The 19,084-nt window shown below is 40.0% G+C and overlaps 1 protein-coding gene across 2 annotated transcripts in view; it reads left to right on the top strand.

Moving 5' to 3' along the window:
* The window catches only part of FBXO30 (F-box protein 30), a 169,163-nt gene extending 150,359 nt beyond the window's left edge, over window positions 1-18,804 (top strand). For both annotated transcript variants that reach the window (XM_086927278.1, XM_086927279.1), the window contains one exon: window positions 11,660-18,804. In XM_086927278.1, coding sequence (XP_086783404.1) covers window positions 11,660-11,863 — 204 coding nt within the window. In that variant the 3' untranslated portion in view covers window positions 11,864-18,804. The remainder of the gene's footprint in view (window positions 1-11,659) is intronic.
* Window positions 18,805-19,084: the final 280 nt, after the last annotated feature.

The raw sequence follows: 19,084 nt of genomic DNA, 5'->3' as shown, positions 1-19,084 counted from the left end.
ACCTGTGCGTTAGCTGTAAACATCATAAGCTAAAGCGCAGGTGCCACAATTACTTGCTACTGGTAAAGCCTCTGCAATCAAAACCAAATCATTAACAACTTTTCCTCCATATGGAAAGATTTTGTTAACGCTTCTATTCAGCTTGTGGGTATTCTAGAGGGGCGAGTACGTGTTTGGGTGAATCCTTACACATGATAGCATAAGCAATGGTCATGTATATAGCTGCCTTTTACCCATTCGATAGAAACACGCGCGAAGCGAGTGTGAATTAAAGAGCTCAAATCAAGAAAACTCTGCCGTTATGCCATATATTTCATTTCGACATCTGTACTAAATATCACTGTCTTTCTTTTGTATCGTTGAACCTGTGTGGCTGTCAGAAGAAGCTTCCCAAGGTTTACTGCCTCCTCTCGTCCTGGTAAAACATTTTTAATCGAGACTAGAATGGTCAGGTCATAGTCACTTGATCTTTTTTGAAGTACTCCATTTCTCGGCAGCCATCTTGAGTGGGGATAATTATGAGTTAGCATGCCTTATGTTCATGGTAAATGGCTCCATAACATGGGTATTGTGTAGGCACGGTAGGTACGTATGACGGGTGGCCAAAGATTCTGCAAAAATAAAATAAAAATGCCAAAGATATTGGTTCAGTATCGCAAGAAGGATATACATAGAGAAGAAGCAGGTGCCTATACTTTCCATGACTCGCGCTTCAGGAAAGCTAGCAAACCCTGCTGAAGGAATTGCGTTAACGGTTTCTACCACTTGCCGTCTAAGAAAAAAATGCTTTCTTACACGAAGCAAGCATGGCACAAGCTCTATGGCTAAAGGGCGAGTGCTGCAATTAATTTCCAGTGTAAAAGCTCTCGCATTTCTGAAAGTTTGAGGTATTGTTGTTTAATTATTAGCAAAGCCAATAGCTTACATTTTCAGCAATGCAAGACCTATTGCAATGCAAATGCTTGTTACATGTAGTCCATGATCATAGGCATTGCACTCACATTGTCGGCTAATTCCCTGTTTGGCAGTTTGATACTTATCCCTAAGGGGGCACAATCATGTGATCGGTTTAAAGGTCAAACTCTTGCAGACTGCGTCGTCCATTTTTGATTTCCACATAAGCTGCTAATGGAATGTATTTACCATTTATTTTTTGTATACCTTTTTTTGTATTAGGTGGCACTTTGATTTGGGACCAGGTAACCTAAAATAGAATCTGAAATGTTTAAAAATGAATCGGGTAACTTTAGAGATTCTGAGATGTTAGTGTAATGGGGAATACATCCGGGCCGCATTGTAAATGAAGCACACTGACCTGGTGCAGCGCCCTTTAATCTAGGCGTGTTAGACGCAGGCTGGGACAGTGTTTCCTATTACATTGAATGCGCGGTACCCAGAGCCTGACTAAACTTGTGCCTGTACTGGTAACAGCCTGCTGTGGAAAGCAAATCCGTTGTTAGAAAGTCTTTGGTCCAGCTCTCACTGTGTAGATGGCAGTCCAGTTGGAGTTTTAAACAGAGCAGAGAGTCCCTTGTGGGTGGATGCATTGGATGGCCGCATCTGCCTCATTGGGGACTCCTGGGTAGGGTCCCTGGGACCCTGCTTTCCCTTTCCAAGGGGCACTATTGATTGTGCACTTGTGTGCCACATCTGAAGGGGAGTCTGTTCACCTCCTTGATGTTCTCTTTACCCGGGTCTGTAATATCTGTGCAAGCATGAATTCCCTAGTTTGCGTTGGGACGTTTTCCTGTGCAAATAACCGCATTCTCCATTGGAAATGCCCGACGCACATTTAGCCCCTTTGTGATGTGCATTAGGGAAGGGCCCCACAATTCCCTGCATCCCCTCTGTAATACCAATGAATCCAGGGGCACAAAATCAGGCGCATGTACCACTGCCCCCAAGCCACTTTCTGTAGTACGGACCCTGGTGTGTTTAAAATGTAAATTACTGTTTTAATTTAACGCTATCGATGCTAGGCCTTTCCCCCTCTGTTAAGTTTTTTTGGGCTATTTGGGGTAGTTCGCGCTTAGGCCCCTGTAACTTTTTGACCACATAAGGTATCCACGCCAAATTTGCGTCCTTTTCTTCCAACATCATGGGGATTTCAAAGATACTCAGGGTTTGTGGACTCCCCTGGAGGGGACCCAGATATTAGCCAAAATAGCGCAACATGTTGTTTTTATTTATTTATTGGAAAAAGGTGCTACTAATGAGTCTGTTTTTTTTCCCTGCAAATGGTATCAACAAAGGGTTTGTGGGGCAGATATCCTCATTTTCTCAGCTTTCAGGAACTGACAGACTTTTGGCAGAAAACCAACTGTGTGGCATTTTACTAGGACATAGCCTATTTTTTGTTCTTTCAACCTTCTTCCAGTTAATGGTAGAAATGGGTATGAAAACCGTAATGGATCCTAGAAAGATATACATTTCACAAAAGTAGACAAAATTCTGAATTCAGCAAGGGGTCATTTGTGTAAATCCTTCAAGGTTTCTTTATAGAAATTAACAGTTGAAAACAGTTGAAAATAGGAAAAATTAAAAATGAGTTAAAGAAAACAGCAATTTGTTTTCCCCTGTAACTTCTCATAATTACATGTTTGAAAGCAATGTACCGTTGCATCCGCTGGACCTTACTGGTTGTGGGGATATATGGGACTTGTAGGTTCACCAAGATCCAGACTAACCGAGAGCCAATAACTGAGAAGCGTCTTGCCATGTTTTTTTCTATTATGTACACAGGTATATTGAAAATTATTTGGGAAAATATATACATTGAAAAATGGGATGAAAGACACCTATGTATTTCTGAAATTGGAAAAAACTATAGAGTTTAGAAACAGTATCTATTTGCACATTTCCGAAATTGTGAGTACCCATACTAGCATGAGAATTATGGGATATTTTTCAAAGTAACTACTTTTTTTACATAGTCTTTCATTTGGAATGCAGAAATGCATCGAAAGTCAATAGGTAATAACAGTTGCTCTACAATTCTGTGTTACCCTAAGTCTCCCGATAAAAATTGTACCTCACTTGTGTGAGTAGGCCTAGTGCCCGCCACAGGAAACTGCTCAAAACCCAACATGGACATATTTATTTTTACAGTGGAAACTGACCCTTTTTTGAAAAGTGCCTAGCTGTAGATTTTGAACCCTAGCTCTGCCGGCACCTTGGAAAACCTAGCAAACCTATACATTTTTAAAAACTAGACACTCAGGGGAATACAGGATGGGGTGACCTGTGTGCCTCTTACCAGGTTATGTTACCTAGAATCCCTTGGAAACCTCAAACTTTCTAAAAAAAAAAAAAAAAAAAACATTTTCCTCACAGTTCTGTGGTGGAAAGTTCTGGAATCTGTGTGGATCCACAAAATTCCACCCACCCGCATTCCCCAAAGTCTTCAGAGGACAATGGTTCCTCACTTGTGGCCACTAGGCCTACCCACACAACAGGAAACGGTCCAGAATGCTACGTGGACATACCACATTTTCACAGTTAAAACTGACCCTTTTTTGCAAAGTGCCCAGCTGTAGATCTTGAACCCTAGCCCTGCCGGCACCTAGGGAAACCTAGCAAACCTATACATTTTTGAAAACTAGACACCCAGGGAAATCCAGGATGGGGTGAGTTGTCTGGATCTCACCAAGGTCTGTTATCCAGAATCCCTGGCAAACCTCAAACTTTGTAAAAAATAATAATCATAATTCCTCGCATTTCTTATGGAATCTGCGTGGATCCCCAAATTTCCTACCAACCTGCTTTCCCCCAGGTCTCCCGATAAAAATGGTACCTCATTCGCACAGGTGGGTCAAGTACCCGCGACAGGTAAGGGCCCAAAAATTATCCCCTGTAAACCTCCAATTTAGCTGAAAAAGAAACATTTTCCACATATTTGTGTGCAGAATCACATTGCCGGCACAAATGTCCTACCCCACAGCGTTCCCCTCTGTCTCCCGAGTAAAATGATACCTCACGTTTGTAGGTGGGTCAAGGGCCTGTGACTGGAGAGAGCCAAAAACATAGGGACGATGGGTATAGCACAGAGATTTCTAAGCGCTAAACTTTTTTTTAAAATACATTTTTAGCCAATTCTGCATTGGACACCCACACAATCGAGGTATCTGGACAGCCTGCACCCCTACATCATAAAAAAAATAATCCCTTGTGCCTAGTGGGCTTTCTGCGCTCCACCCCTACCCCACCCTCTGGGGGCAGATCAGGGACTAATGACCCCATCTGCTCGGGGGGGGGGCGTGAAAGACTTGCATTTTTTGGGGGGTGTGGGGGCATTGGGCAACCCCCACCCCTAAATCAAATGTAAAGGAAAAATCCCTGGCTTCTAGTGGGCTTTCTGCCCGCCCCAGGGGTCAGATTGGGTGCTACTGCCTCAGTCTGCCCCCCCGGGGGCATAAAGACTGGAATTTCTCGGGGTGGAGGATGCCCATTTTGGCCAGCCCCCACCCCCCCAATTTGGGGTAGCAAAAACCCTTGCACAAGGTGCCTGAAATGAAGATGCAGGCAAGATTCAGGATACAGTAGATATTGTTAATTAAGATGGATGGTATGCACTCCAGCCTCTCAAGCACAGCGACCTTCAGGCTCCGTCCCGCTCCCGTTTATAATCTTCCACCCACGCTATGGTAACCAAGTCCATTAAGTCCATAAAGTCTGTAACTAAGAACCAAAGGGATTCCATCCCAACATTCTGGTTCAGCTATCACTTTTTTACAACACGTCCGTTTTAGTTGCAACACAAGATACTACACACCTCCCTCTTTACGCTATTAAAAAAACAGAGAACTTAATCAATATTCAACTTATACAAAGTGAAAATACATAGTGTTCCTGAGTAACAAAATCACACATATTCATTTAGATAATCAGGTCTTCTAGAAACTCTAGAGCTTTTCCTCCACTCACATTTCTTGTCACCAGTGTCACTACCAGCATCCTCACAGAGTTCTTCCTTCTTTCTCACAATTACTTTTACCACACAACTCTAATTCCAAATACGATGATCCTCTGCCCTCACCATGCATTCTCTAAAACTTTGACTTTTAAGGGAGAGGAAAACTTTGATCCGGTACTGGAAACACCACCATGAGGACTTTTAATTTGAATTAGGTCACCAACCTGAACAACAGTTTTCTTTGTAGCTTTCTGACACTCGAATACCTCCTTCCTTTTAAAAGCCAACTTGTGTTCCTTTTATATTCAACTCCTCCTTTTGTTTTGCACACAAATCCTTACTCACTCCGTCAGTAACCCAAGAAGGACAAACTAGAGTATTTGCTTTTCTTCTTTTGAACAATTCAAAGGGAGAGAAACCTGTGCTAGAATGGGGAGTTATTCTGTAGTTCTCCACTTAGCAAAACAATTCACTCTTCCAACACAAATTATTCGCAATCGCACGCTGTATAGCCTCCTTCAAAACTTTGTTTAATCTTTCAACCATGCCATTGGTCTCTGGATGATACATAGCTGATTTCTTGTGCCTGATGCCCCATTTTTTAAAAAATTCTTCCATCTCGCGAGAGACTAATTGTACCCCCTTATCAGTTAACAAAGATTCCGGAAAAACCTTTCTTCTCAAAAACTAGCTCCTAAAACAGAATAACTTCACCTGTTTCAATAGAATTTGTAATGGCAACTTCTGGACACCTGGAAAACATGTCAGCCAGTCCCAAAACATACTTGCCAACACTGGAACAACGAATGGGACCTAGGATATCAAATGAAACCTCTTTCTAGGGTTCTTTTGATATTTTCTTTAACGCCATAGGCTGAACTCTACATTTAAATGTTTTCTCTGTTTTGTAACACTCGCCACAATGTCTTACAGTGCTTTTGACCTGGCTATCTATTCAGGGCCACAAATACATTTGTCTCAATCTCTTTGGTCTAGAAATACCTTGATGACTCATGAGCTAAAGAGATCAACCCCTCTTTCAAAGAGACCGGAGGAATCAATCTAGTGCCTCTAAACACAAATCCACCGGGAACAGACAATTCCTCCTTAACTCTCAAAGTTTTGTAAATCCTGATGAATTGTGTCAGAATTGGACCAAACACTCCCAATCTTTTCCACCACTTTTTGTAAAATAAGATATTTACTTACTTCAACCACTCATCCTCTCTAATGACTCCTTCTCTAATTAAACAAACATCCAAATCCTCATCTTCCTCAACAACATTCCCTCTCTCGTCCGATATACTGACTAGGCAAGAATAATAATCAGCAACCCAATTCTTAGCACTGAGAACCTACTCCACAACAAAATGAAACTCTTGCAAACCGATAACCCAGCGCCTAATCCTAGCATAAACTGCATCTAAACCTTTTCTTTCAAACATTTCTTTGAGGGGTTTGTGATCGGTTTTAACCACAAACCTGCTCCCCCTCACAAACTGTCTAAGCTTTTGCATAGCCCAAGACACAGCCAAAGCCTCTTTTTCTATAACTCAATAATTCAGGTCCGCCCCTCTCAAGCTCCTGGAAATGAACAAAATAGTTATTTTAAGCTGTTATGGCTTTGTAAAAGGAGTGCTCCAAGTCCTTTAGAACTGGCATCTGACATAACTATGAATTCATGCCCCGGCTCACAATTCTGTAGACCGTTGCCTTTCTTAGTGTTTTCTTAATTGAACAAAATTCAGACTCATACTCTTCATTCCTGATAAAAGGGATTCCTTTCTTTAGTAAGATCTCAGATTCTTAGTCTTCTCTGAAAAATTCACTATGAACTTATTATAGGTTTCAGTAATCCCCAAAAAATGTGATCACTTCCTTTTTAGATGAGGGACTAACTTATGATGTTTATAGTCTCAACAAGTTCATGTTTTTGTTCAATACCGTCTGGAGTTATTTTGTGACCCAGATAATCAATTTGATCTAGATTAGATTTGCATTAGCTTGCTTTTAAAGTTAAACCATTCTCTTTAAATCTTTGTAACACTTCACGTTCTCTTTGATTATGCAGACTGACATACTTACCATACACAAAAACATTGTTCTTCCCAACATTCTTTCCGTGATGCCCTGAAAAACAACGGCAGCAGATATTAACCTGAAAGGTATACGCACAAATTTAAATGGGCCAAAGCAGAGTAACAAACGCTGTCAAGTCTTGGGACTCATGGTGAAGTCTGACCTGGTGGTATGCAGATGTGCGATCCACAGTCATAAAACATCTTGCCCCTTTAAACATAGAAAGCATTTCATTTATGTTTGGCAGAGGGTAATGATTTACAATGACCTTCTTATTTAACTCCCGTAAATCCATACAAAGCCCAACTTCACCATTAGTCTTCTTTGGCATGACCACTAGAACTAATGATTCAGTTGCTTCTACTTCCTCTATGATATCATTACTTTTTAGCTTGTCTAACTCAGCCTTCATCTTCTCTTTAACAAGTAAAGGTACCCCTCTAACCTTACTTACAACAGGTTTGGCTCCTTTTTTATTTTTTTTGTGAACATACTTCTTTAAACAGCCCAGTTTTGGGTCAAAAATTTCAGGAAACTGTTTCTCAAAATCCGGTTTACTGGAAGCTACATTGTTCACCTGAAAGGTTTGTTTAAATTTAACCGAAGGATTCTCATTAGGGTCTAGGTACACACCAAGTTCTTTCTGGTGATATCAGCTGATAAGAGAGTCACCTCTCACAGAAACATACATTTTCCCTACAGCAAATTCATCTTTAAAATGGATCATCCCATTAAAATACCTTACTAGCTTTATAGGTTGGCCACCATATCCTTTTGGGCAAATGTCTGGTTTAAACAATTAGAATTTTTGTGATACTTTTATTTTCAAAGAAGACCCCAGGAATTAATGTTATCTTTGCACCAAAGTCGAACAACATAGAAACAGAAGCACCTTCAACTTGTACTATTTCCCAAGGTCCTCCCGTACCATCTTGAATTTGATTATGATTTCATCATCAGATGAATCATCAACAAATTCACAACTGACTTCTTGAATTTTTTTCTTTTGTACAACATTGCCTTTAGTATTAGAACTACGACAACAAGTCGAAACATGCCCTTTATTCCCACATATCTTGCAGGTAGCATTCCAACCCACACATCCTTTAAAATTGGCATAATGTCCAATATCACCACACCTATAACATTTCCCGGGATTAGACTTTACATCATTGCTAGAATCTTTTTGAAGAAAGTGTGGAGTGCAACTAGTATTGTTCTCTTTACGCACGGACACCGTTTGTGCTGTTTCTTCTTTTAAATTGGTGCTACTCTATCTCCTCAACACATGCTTTACTATGTTCAAAACTTTTGGCAAGTTTGACCACCTCTGATAAGGAATAGTCATCATCTTTTTGCCAAAAGCGTTCTCAACACAACATCCTAACATGAATTGGTCGCGAAGTCTCATCAATATTGACACCAAAAGAACACGTGGATGCTAGCTTCCTTAGCACAGAAACATAGCCCTCTACTGAGTCACTAGACCTTTGCATACGCATATCAAATTGAAACCTTTCTAAAACCCTTGGAACGTTAGGTAAATAATGTAAATCTATTTTTTTATACATATTTCATGTTTATTTAGATTGTTACTTAACTGTAAAGATAAGTCAGGTAAGTGCTGAAAAACCTCTTGACCTTCAGAGCCAAGACAATTAAGTGATAGTCGTTCTGCACTTAAAGATGTTCCCCACACCCTGGCGTAGTTTATAAAAACATTCAATTTTTTTTTTCAAGGGATTTGTAGTTCGCCAGGGTTCATGAGAAAGTAAGGTGGAGCCGGGATATTCTGCATGATGGCACGATACAGCGTTGACAGAGGAGAAAGTGAACTTAACCTTTTATGAGTTTTGAAAAGAGCTAAGTCAAATATTTATGCAAAATAAATATCAAAACACCGGTGTGGCCGTCACCGAGCAACATATCCACAGTAAAGTAACTGTCTTGCAGAAATGTAAAATGTTAAGTTTGTATGACAAACTTGAATTTGATATCAAATGAACGAGACTGTAGAGATTGAAATGGACAAAGAATTTAAAAGTGTGCCCATCACAGAGCTCGTAATGAATCAAACTAAGTGGAGCAGTGCAAGTAAATGCGCTGGTGAAAAACCAAAATAAGAAGGGCACAATACACAATAAAATTTGAAGCTTGAGCATCTGAGAAGATGCGCTGATAAATTAGCAGAGTTGGTGCATAAAATCCATTAAAATAAATGTCACTGATGTGTAAATGGAATGATTACGTTTTGAAGCCGAGCGTTTAAACAAATATGCTTAGTCATGTGCATCGGGAGAGATGTGCTGAAAAACTTTGTTTTGTCGTTGCAGAGAATTCAATAAAATGAATTTCTCATCTGCATACAGTAGTAATTTTGTTTTAAATTTAATGAAAAATAACATGTGCAATAGCGATGCGAAAGCAAATACAAGTTGGCTATGGTAACGATGAATAAAGGTGTGCCCATCACCGAGCGAGATAGATTTGAAGCTTCCCAATCAACCAAAATGGCCGCAATGCATGGAGACGCAAATGTATAGTTTATTTTCCACATGGGATGGGCTTGTTTTCTGACATGCCCTGTAAGTATGACGAAGCAGCAGAAAGGGAAATTTTCACAGGAGATGGGCTCTTGATGGAAGGTCACTAGCACTCCCAGATTATGTCAGATCACCGAATGTAATGGAAGGCACGAGCATTGAAAGCGCACGCTTTCAGTAACGGTAAGGGAGTGATTATTAATGAAAAGAGTGTATAAATTATACATTTCACACCAAGTTGAAAGTGTGAAAAGTTAAAGAAGTCAAAAACACTCACCGGTGTATAATTTGTGGTCCGGGCACTCGGGACACTCACCAGGTGTGAATCATTATAGTGCAGCGCTCACCAGGTTTTTGAAAGAGTATAACCTGATTTCGAAAATAGCTAATGAGTGAAGTGTTGTCATCCAAAAGGGTAGGTCCGCTCGTCTCCAATGAAATGAAGATGCAGGCAAGATTCAGGATAAGGTAGATGATTATTAAGATGGATGGTATACACTCCAGCCTCTCAAGCACAGCGACCTTCAGGCTCCGTCCAGCTTCCGTTTAGAATTTTCTACCCACGCTATGGTAAGTAACCAAGTCTGTACATTTTGTAACTAAGAACCAAAGGGATTCAATCCCAACATTCTGGTTCAGCTATCACTGACTTACAACAAATGTCAGTGTTAGTTTTAACACAAGATATTACAGGGCCACCCCCTTCCCCCCGGTGTCTAGTCGGTGGATCCCTGCTTGGAAATCGTCCTCCAGTGTTACCTCCTCCGTCTTCCTACATGCTCGGGGCTGAGATAGCCCCCTGAGCACTTAGAATGTGAAATGCTCATTTCAGTTTCTATGAAATGACGACAGCTCGACGTGTGCGCTGATTGTCGTTTCAGGGAAACCAGGGAAAGTGCCTCGGGAGCTGGGTATGCTCTTCCCCATCTCCAGAGGCCTTTGGGTGAGAAAAGGAAATACTTCTGGTGCCTGCAACAGAGGGATTTCCGATGCAGTGTGCGAGGACATCCGGGAGCCGTCCTGCTCACACGAGCACTGATGCGCACGACGGCTCCTGGCTGCCGCGAGCTTGGAAGGGTTGAAAGTGTTCAGTGTATTGTATGATATTAACATTACCGATTCCAGCCTCCCCTTGAAATAAGTGTTACTAATATTTAGTATCAGGTGGCTTAAAATGATAATTCGTACTCTCAATTGGAATTGAACATGGCATTAAACAAGCAGTGGTAAATACATTGGGTTTCGCCTATGTGATTGTTAATATTTGTTGGGTTGTAATTTGTAGCAAGTAATAGCAATGATTTGTTTAATCCATTCTTTCCCTCATGTCAACCTGTTATGATCAAGGACAGTGCAATTCTTCACGCTGTGATATTAGAACATGGACCTTGGTAGCAGCAAGCTTGCTAAAAAAACAAGCAATGACTGGGTAGGGGTGGCGGGTGAAAGTAATGACCAGGGCAGGGGATGACGGCTGCTGACGGATGCGAGCAACGTTTGGGATCGCAGTGGGGGGAGAACGTTCAGAAAAAACATGCAGTCATTTGGAGTGCTACTATTTTAAATGGAGAAAAAAAATAGAGTAAAGGGGCAAGTCAGAGGATGGGGCTTAATTGGCAGAACTGCTGACCTTTGAGCTGGTTAGCAGGGTTCGAGTCTCGGCGTGGGTTCACAAGCACGCTTGAAATGAGTGTACAAAAAGTTTAAATAGAATAAGACAAATGCATGCAGCTAGGCACGTTAAGTAAAAGTGTGCATTCAAAGAAGTGCCCCTACAGAGGAAGAAAAAACTACATTTGTGACGTGAAACCGATAAGCAGGTGAGGAAAATGCATTGGTAAATGCAGGAAATTATGCTACGGCCAATAGAAATGAAGGAAAAGTAAGGACCAAGCACAGGAACCAATGAAAAACTAGAGGGTGGGATATTCCCTTTTAAGATTATATTGAATACAATAGTTTCTCAAGCACAGCGCAAGCGAAACCTAAGGATCACGGAGTGTATACTTCTATTGCTGTTTTTAGCAATATTTTGACAGGTCAAATTTGACTAATGTTTTATATGACTTCTAACTTGTTGAAATGACTGAAGTTGCTAAAGTAATTGACTTTGTTTTCGTTCTAGGTCTGGCGATTCAGTACTGCATTTTGTTCAATCACTGAATGGAAGTTTGCTAACATCACCAGCATGTCTGACCATTTAAAGAAATGCAGTTACAATACTGTAGAGAAGAGGGAGGAAGCGATTCCCCTCCCGTGCATGTGCGTGACAAGGGAATTGACTAAAGAAGGACGGTCGCTGCGATCCGTTTTGAAACCTGTTCTTTAAACCCAAACCCGCGGGATTCACTCCACTTGCACAGACACTTAAGCAACTTAAGCATCTGCTAAGACCTCCATGTAATATTCAATACCAGACACTTTATTCATTTACTAAAGATTGGTTCTAGTTCATGCCACACTCACTGTGCTTTTCATATATATTTTGAAGTGATGATTTTTTTATATAAATATATATAAGTATTGTTTAGAGGTGAGAAAAGGCCTTAATCTTTTAAAAACGTGGAATGTCTTGGGGTAGGTTTCCTGTTTTATTAACTTGAAATGCCTGCTGTGGTTCTTTTTACCATTTTCCTCTCCGAGGGCCCATTATTCATCTTCAAAGACATATAAATAAATACTCCACATGGTATGTATTTTGAAAATGCAAGTTAAAATGCTATTTTAACCGGACGTATTCTTTATTATCAGCAAAAATATATCCAAACTTGCGGATGCTGTTCACGTCTTTTATGTATACTGTCTACAAAGGTTGTTAAATATGAATTCTATGGCTGTACATGTTTGTTTACTTCGAAATACCACTCGCCAAGGTTGTGCACTTTAAAAACATTAGTGAAATTCATTAACGTGATTAATTGTAGCACATGCAACACTATTTTTTAAACTGCGATACTGCTAAGGACTCAAATACATGTTAGCACTTTACATTTTAAAGTGTCAGCAAAGACTTATTTTTTATTGCATTTTTGTAACTGGTGTTTCGTTTTGGGGAGCAAAGCATCAGTATTCCTAATAGAAGTTTTTCTCATGTATGCACATTTCCAAACTTTCTGTAGATGTCTACTCGAGATGAAATATCTTTTAAAGCCAACTATTAAATGTTGTCCAGACCTACGAGAACTGAAGAGTTAATAAACGACATTTTTTTTAAAATACTGCACTTTGCAAAAGAAACACTTGAATAAAGATGTATTGCACCATTTTACATAAGAGTAAGCCTGCAGCCCTCAAATAGGTTGACTCGCTTTGCAGTTGGGCATATACTTTTTTTTTGTTGTTAATAATCCATGAAGCTATAATTTAGAAGCTTCTTGGTTTTATTCTGACTTGAAGGGCGTTTAGTTGTTCAGCAATATAATTTTTTTTAATGATCGGAAGTATACTGCATTGCATTATAGTCCTTTTCAGTAGACCATATATCACTATACAAAATCTTCTCATGACCAAGAACTTGCCGTTTACACTCGTATGGATTCTATTCATTAAGGGAATCATTTCTCTAATAATTCCTTACTTAAATGACTTTGTACATCAACGTTTCAAAGGTTAATAGCAACATCATTGTATAGGTGCCTCACTTTCAAGTCCCCTGCAGGACTCTGCGATTGGTAACTCTTTAGCAAAAAACTGAGCAGAATATTTTGGGGCTCCTCTTTAAATAGACGTTTTAAGGATGGTGAAACTGGCCTGCAAAGTCACTCACTTAAGTTTAAATTTTTACCAAAATAACAGGCTTCCTGGCCTGTGGACTTGTAAAGCTCTGATCATAGCGCCAGTATCTCAGCATGGCTGCGCTTGTGTTTAAGGGGTTACAGTCTATCAATGTGTTTACTTACACGTAGGGACAACGTTGACATAGCAAAATAAAACCGGCATTTACAAGCCAATAGGCCTCATTAAAAAAAAAAAAACACACTTTAGTCATTAGTTGTGACCGTAGAAGTGCTGCTTCATATTGCAGTTAGGCCCACTAATTTCTGTTGTCATAATCTGCACCTGCTAACGATTGAAGATTTAATTAACGGAAAACACACAGGATTACCCTCATTTAGAAGTGGTACTTGCATGCCCTGCTGTGTTTTGAAGAGATCCAATTGGCCCTTTTGTGATAAAGGCAGCAGCACCTAAGGCTGGTTGAGTCCGGCTTAAGTCCTTGATTTAGCACGTTGCAGTACACTAGGAGATTACCTGGGGACCCTCAACTTGGCCACAAGTGTTTTCTGTAGCACCTTAGTTTGTGACTTCAGCTCCCTCGAATCAGACCCCCGTTTTTTTTCTATAGATACAGCAGTATCTGGGCATTTACTAGAGGTCTGGCAGTGGTCCACAGGTGCTACCCCCGTATCAGAATTATGAACAGTAGCTGCCATTGAATGACTCATTTTGTTGAAAGAGGAAAAACTGTGGCAAAAGCTGTACTGTGCTTTTCTTTTCATCACACAAGATCTTAGAGCGTGTGGCTTAGAAATACATTTGTATTTTCACTTTCGTAAATCTACGTTTTGCTCGTTTTCTGTTTCCTAAACAAATATAAATACAACTCACCCCCCATTCAGAGAAATGCTACTAAATGTGAGCCCTAAGATATGAGAAGAGTAGGCCCGAGTACTCATTACTGTGTGTCTATCTTATACCCTCACTTCATCGGAAGCGACCTAAATGGCACCTTACAGGAGTGACATCAAGCACCACAGACACAATTGCTACTGTGTCCTGGACTACTGATCATTAGTGCTCTCTCCAAGGACCTGTGTGACTAAATAGAATAGGCCTACCAATAACTGTCCTAATGCAAAGTATCTGTATGCAGTGGTAAGAATTGGGGTCCTAAATGTAGTAATGTGCTTCCTACTAGTGTGCAGGTTAAAATATCTCAGGGCGCTGTGAATCATGGCCTGTGCTTATTAAAATCGAATACATCTGTAAACCTTTTCTAAGGGGAAGATCGACATGTTTCATTGCCCAAGAATGTGGTATTTTCTTCAGGACAGATTGGGTCACATGTGTTGTCTCATAATTTCACTTGGACTCGGTTACCTCCTCATACTGGGTTCACCAGTGCGAATGGTACACGCTTCGGGTCCGTATACAAGCCTGGCTATAAAGCACACTGGTGTGCATGACTGTAATGTAACATTCTCAGATATTAGGAGTAACCTTTACCAATCTCTTTGTGATTGGGGCATGAGTAGTATTCATGTCTTTGCCCCAATTATTGTACCTCTTGGCAACCTCCGTTTTGATAAATCTTAAATATACCAGTTCTGGGTTTTGATAGTGGTAGCTATTATTAATGCTCTGAATCCAATTCTACCTGTCCTGAAAAAGCCACTCGTCTATTGATGGTTATTACCAATTATTTCGATATAGAACAATACCTCTACTAAATATATAACTTAGTTCTTTTGCTGTTTTCTCAATAGTGTTTTGTTCAGCGTGTATTATTAGAGCAGCCCCTGGTGTGTAGGGCCAAGAAGAGAAGAAAGTAGGGACTAACTAGACAGTGGTGATATCTGTATGTTGATCAAGGACAAAAGACTGAGGGCCAGAGGTGATATGAAAAGTCACTAGGGATGTATGTGAGGTTGGGAGGGGGTGGCATGATGGATGGGGGAGAAACAAGCGGGGAGGTGGGTGGTGAAAGGGAGTGATGCAGAGAGGAAAAGGGAAAGCTATTAGGGGGGATACAGGGATGTGGGGGAAGACTGAGGCAGTGCCTGAGCAACAAAAGGATGACTTTAACCGTGGGAATGCAGTGAAGCTAGGAAGCCGAGATGCCAGGATGGGAAGTGAATAATATGAGGCGCAGGACTACTTGAAATCCATCACCAGAACCTATTGGCAACTCTAACAGGACAATGTAACCTTCCTTGAAATGACATGGACTTGATGGACAGGCCTTCCACATATTAAGAAACCATGATAAACACAGGAGAGCCAGTGGCTGAAGGGGGCCAACTAAAAAGCCATTCTGTCTTTCTTCTTGTACATTTTAAAGCGTTCATGACAAATGGTCTCCTAGATATCCAAGCTGTCTTTAGCTAGACCTAACTAGTATTGGACAGATTCCTGTTCTTGTTTGCACATTCGATATCAGTGTATTATTGCCTAAGTGCTTGAACTGCAAAAAAGTTCAATTTCTAAAGTTTTTATGTTATTTATTAAATAGATTCTACCAGTTGCCTCTTCCCATATACATGATGCAACTATCCACGATTGACTTGCTGGCATCATATCTCAGTAGTATGTTGTCACTAGGGACAGTCACTCTAACATTTAAAATCTGTACATTAGTCAGAAGTCATTGAACTGTTTGTAAGGTATGTGCATCTAATGGTATTTGGAAGTTGATTTTCAATAACATTTCTGCTCTCCAATGTTACAAAACACACGTTAGTTTCCCCCAATCTAAAGGTCATACATAGAACAACAGAACTAACTACTATAAGTGGATTTGTGTCAAATTTCTGGTTTATTCTCGTCCCATAGTTTGACCAACTAGTGTTTTTTTAAAATGTCTTTATGTAAAATCTGGTTTTGTTCTTCATCCTCTTGCCCCGTTGCATATCCTAAATCTTTCTGTTGCCCTTTATCGTGTAACTTCTTCTATAAAAAAGAAGTTGGCAATCGTTCACACGTTTAATTGTAAAATATCTTCGTATCATGTCCCCAGGTTTTTTTCTTGATTTAAAAATAAAAAAAGATGTTGGAAATATTGTTTGCAATTGACGACATTGCCGGTCTCTTTGGGCCAATCAAATTTCATTTAACAAATGTCAGTATTCAATGCTTGACCTTTTAGTTATCAACCCTGCCTCTCTTGTCTCCTGATTATGCACTATCCTGTGTAGTAAAAATTCCTATCATGGGACTTTTGTCTCTAACTGGATTTGGAACTTGATTTAAGTGGCATAGTAAGTACTCCCTTGCATATCTGAGTTAGTCATACAGGCAAAATCTTTACTCTGTGTCACTGTCATAGAAGCCACCAGTTTACAAGAGTGATCAATTCTGACTTCAGCTTAGTTGTAGAATTTGTCAAGTTGGAACTGTACTAAAATAATACATAAACTGTTTCTGATTTACATTCTTGTAGAACCAGGTTTTGTGGCACAAATCCATTGTTTAAAAGAAATAACCATAGGAAAACTGTGGTGGGCAAGACCTAACATACCCGCATATCTTGTATGCCTGCACCCGGTTTCTGTTTTCCAGATTTTAGGAGGACCGTATCCTAATCCACCGTGTCAAAGAGTGAATCACATTTTTATCCTGCAGCCAGCAACATGCTTACTCCGTACTTTCTACCTTCTATTGCCCATCCACTTTCATACCTTTGTATGCTGTCCGTGTGGGCGAGTGCTGCATTTTGTGTTGGTAAAAGAAGTCATCTGGTCATGTTTGGACAAGAAATAAACTAGTTTTATTCTAGTAGATAGTTACAAAGAAGCTTCAAGTAGTAGACTAATAGGTGTACCTATAGCTAGATGGTGTGCCCCGCCTCTGCGTCCTCAATCAATAAAGGAGCTTCCTTCTGTACACGCACATCCCACATTACATGCACCAGAAACCTCATGCAGGGCATAGACACACCTAGGATACCACAGTGACATGATTTTGCCCATCTGCCAATTGGATGTCATCTGTTTCCAGATCGACTGGCATCAGTTTTCAGCTGACTTTAGTTGTTGTTCTTGGAGATTTTCCCTGCCCAGTGCCCAGAATTCCTTGGCCTCTTTGTGGACTACAAGTAATCTTCAGCAGTAGTCAGAAACCTTTGATTGCATTGTAGTTGTGGGACTTTACTCTGACAAAGCAACACAGTCTATAGGTAAATCAATCATTTTTGGGCCATAAAGACCAAGTCTTTTCTCTAGCCGAGAATCCCTCATTGTGTCCCTAAATAGTACTTGATGTCACACTGGCCCTTGCCATCAGTGGTGGCGGTCCGACCTCATTGCCAGCCATTTTCTTCAGGTTTTTACCACCTTCTTAGTTGTTATGTATATGTTAAAATGCTTCAGATACTATGACATTTTTCCTGCAGAGGTTTTGTTTTGTTCATGCTTACTCAGTAACTGGCAAAGTTAGCGCAGGTTTCTTTTCCTGTTTTTTCTTTGCTGTTATTGTGTATTTTGGTTTGTGAATGTACACCCAGAAGTCAAGACATTTGTATGTGTAAATTGAGAGGACAAAACAATCTGGGAGACTTGCCTTTTATTCGAACTGTCATTCTGCTTTCTCCCATCATCGGATGTGGGAATTAGTACACGTTATTTACCTTGGCAGCTCTTGTATGCCTAAGTCCTTGTTAGCTCTACCGACAACACAACACCCCCCCCCCTCCTCTCTATAAGTTTATGAAAAGAAAAGAGACGGCGTATGGAAGCATGCTGGTATTTAGTGAAGATAGTTGTGCATGTCACCTGGTTACAATTTGTGATGGACCAACATGCTCTCCGGTGTACAGGTCGGCCATAAGCGTAAGTGAAAGGCAACTCAACTGTGAATACCAGGGGTACTAGGTAGATTAATGTTATTAATATAAATAACCGTGGTAACAGTTCTGGAAGATATATATGTGTGTACATATATGTACATTATCTTCGCTCACATGTTTCTCATCACTTTCTCCATGCAAATAATTGACTTCTTGTCCAGCAGTAAACCTTTTATAGGTCAGATTATGAATGTTACTTGCAGTTTGGTGGCATAATTGACTCAAATGCCTTTTTGCTAATCTTACATTTGTGTGTGTGTTTGAGAATGGGTACGAGGGAGAGGGATGGAGAGGCTCACTGAGAGACTTAGTTTGTAAGCGCACTCTTTCACGAGTATATTTTTGAGGCAACCAGAGTATCCAAATCACTTGATTTTACTTCTAAATTCAAATACACATTTTCTAAATCTAACGGTTTTGAGCAGGGTCAAAATGTTTTCTGGCCCACAATCCTCCCAGGACAAGCCAGCAGTCCAGAGGAAGCGAGACGAATAATATATAAGTCACTATTTTGATTCGTTTTTATTAACATAAATATTTTAAGTTCGTGTGGTGGTGGTAGTGTGGCAGGAACGTTTGCCTTACCAGTCAAGAACCATTCATATTAGTGTGCAATAACATTACACTATCTGTACTGTTTGGTTATCATTATGAATTTTCTTTAAAATTATTGACCTGTGGTCCAGCAATAAAAGCTTTACTTTTTATGACTGTTACTCACAATTTTTTAGTATAATTGAGTTAAATGACTTTATTCTCTATTTTTACAGTTCAGCACATTTGGGTATTTATTTTTTTCACAGGTTTGCACCTCCGACTAATATATATATATATATATATAATCTAAATCTTATTTAATGTCCTGCAGTATTTTTGTATTACACTCTAATACAGTTCACTGTATAACGTTTTTATTTCTGAAAAAATTGTAACCTTTTCTTGTTCTGCATATTTTACTATCCTGATCTATTGTGCTTAATTAAATTC

The sequence above is a fragment of the Lissotriton vulgaris genome, chromosome 6 (genome assembly GCF_964263255.1).
Source record: "Lissotriton vulgaris chromosome 6, aLisVul1.2, whole genome shotgun sequence".
NCBI classification, from domain to species: domain Eukaryota; kingdom Metazoa; phylum Chordata; class Amphibia; order Caudata; family Salamandridae; genus Lissotriton; species Lissotriton vulgaris.
This window is presented reverse-complemented; position numbering and strand designations above follow the sequence as displayed.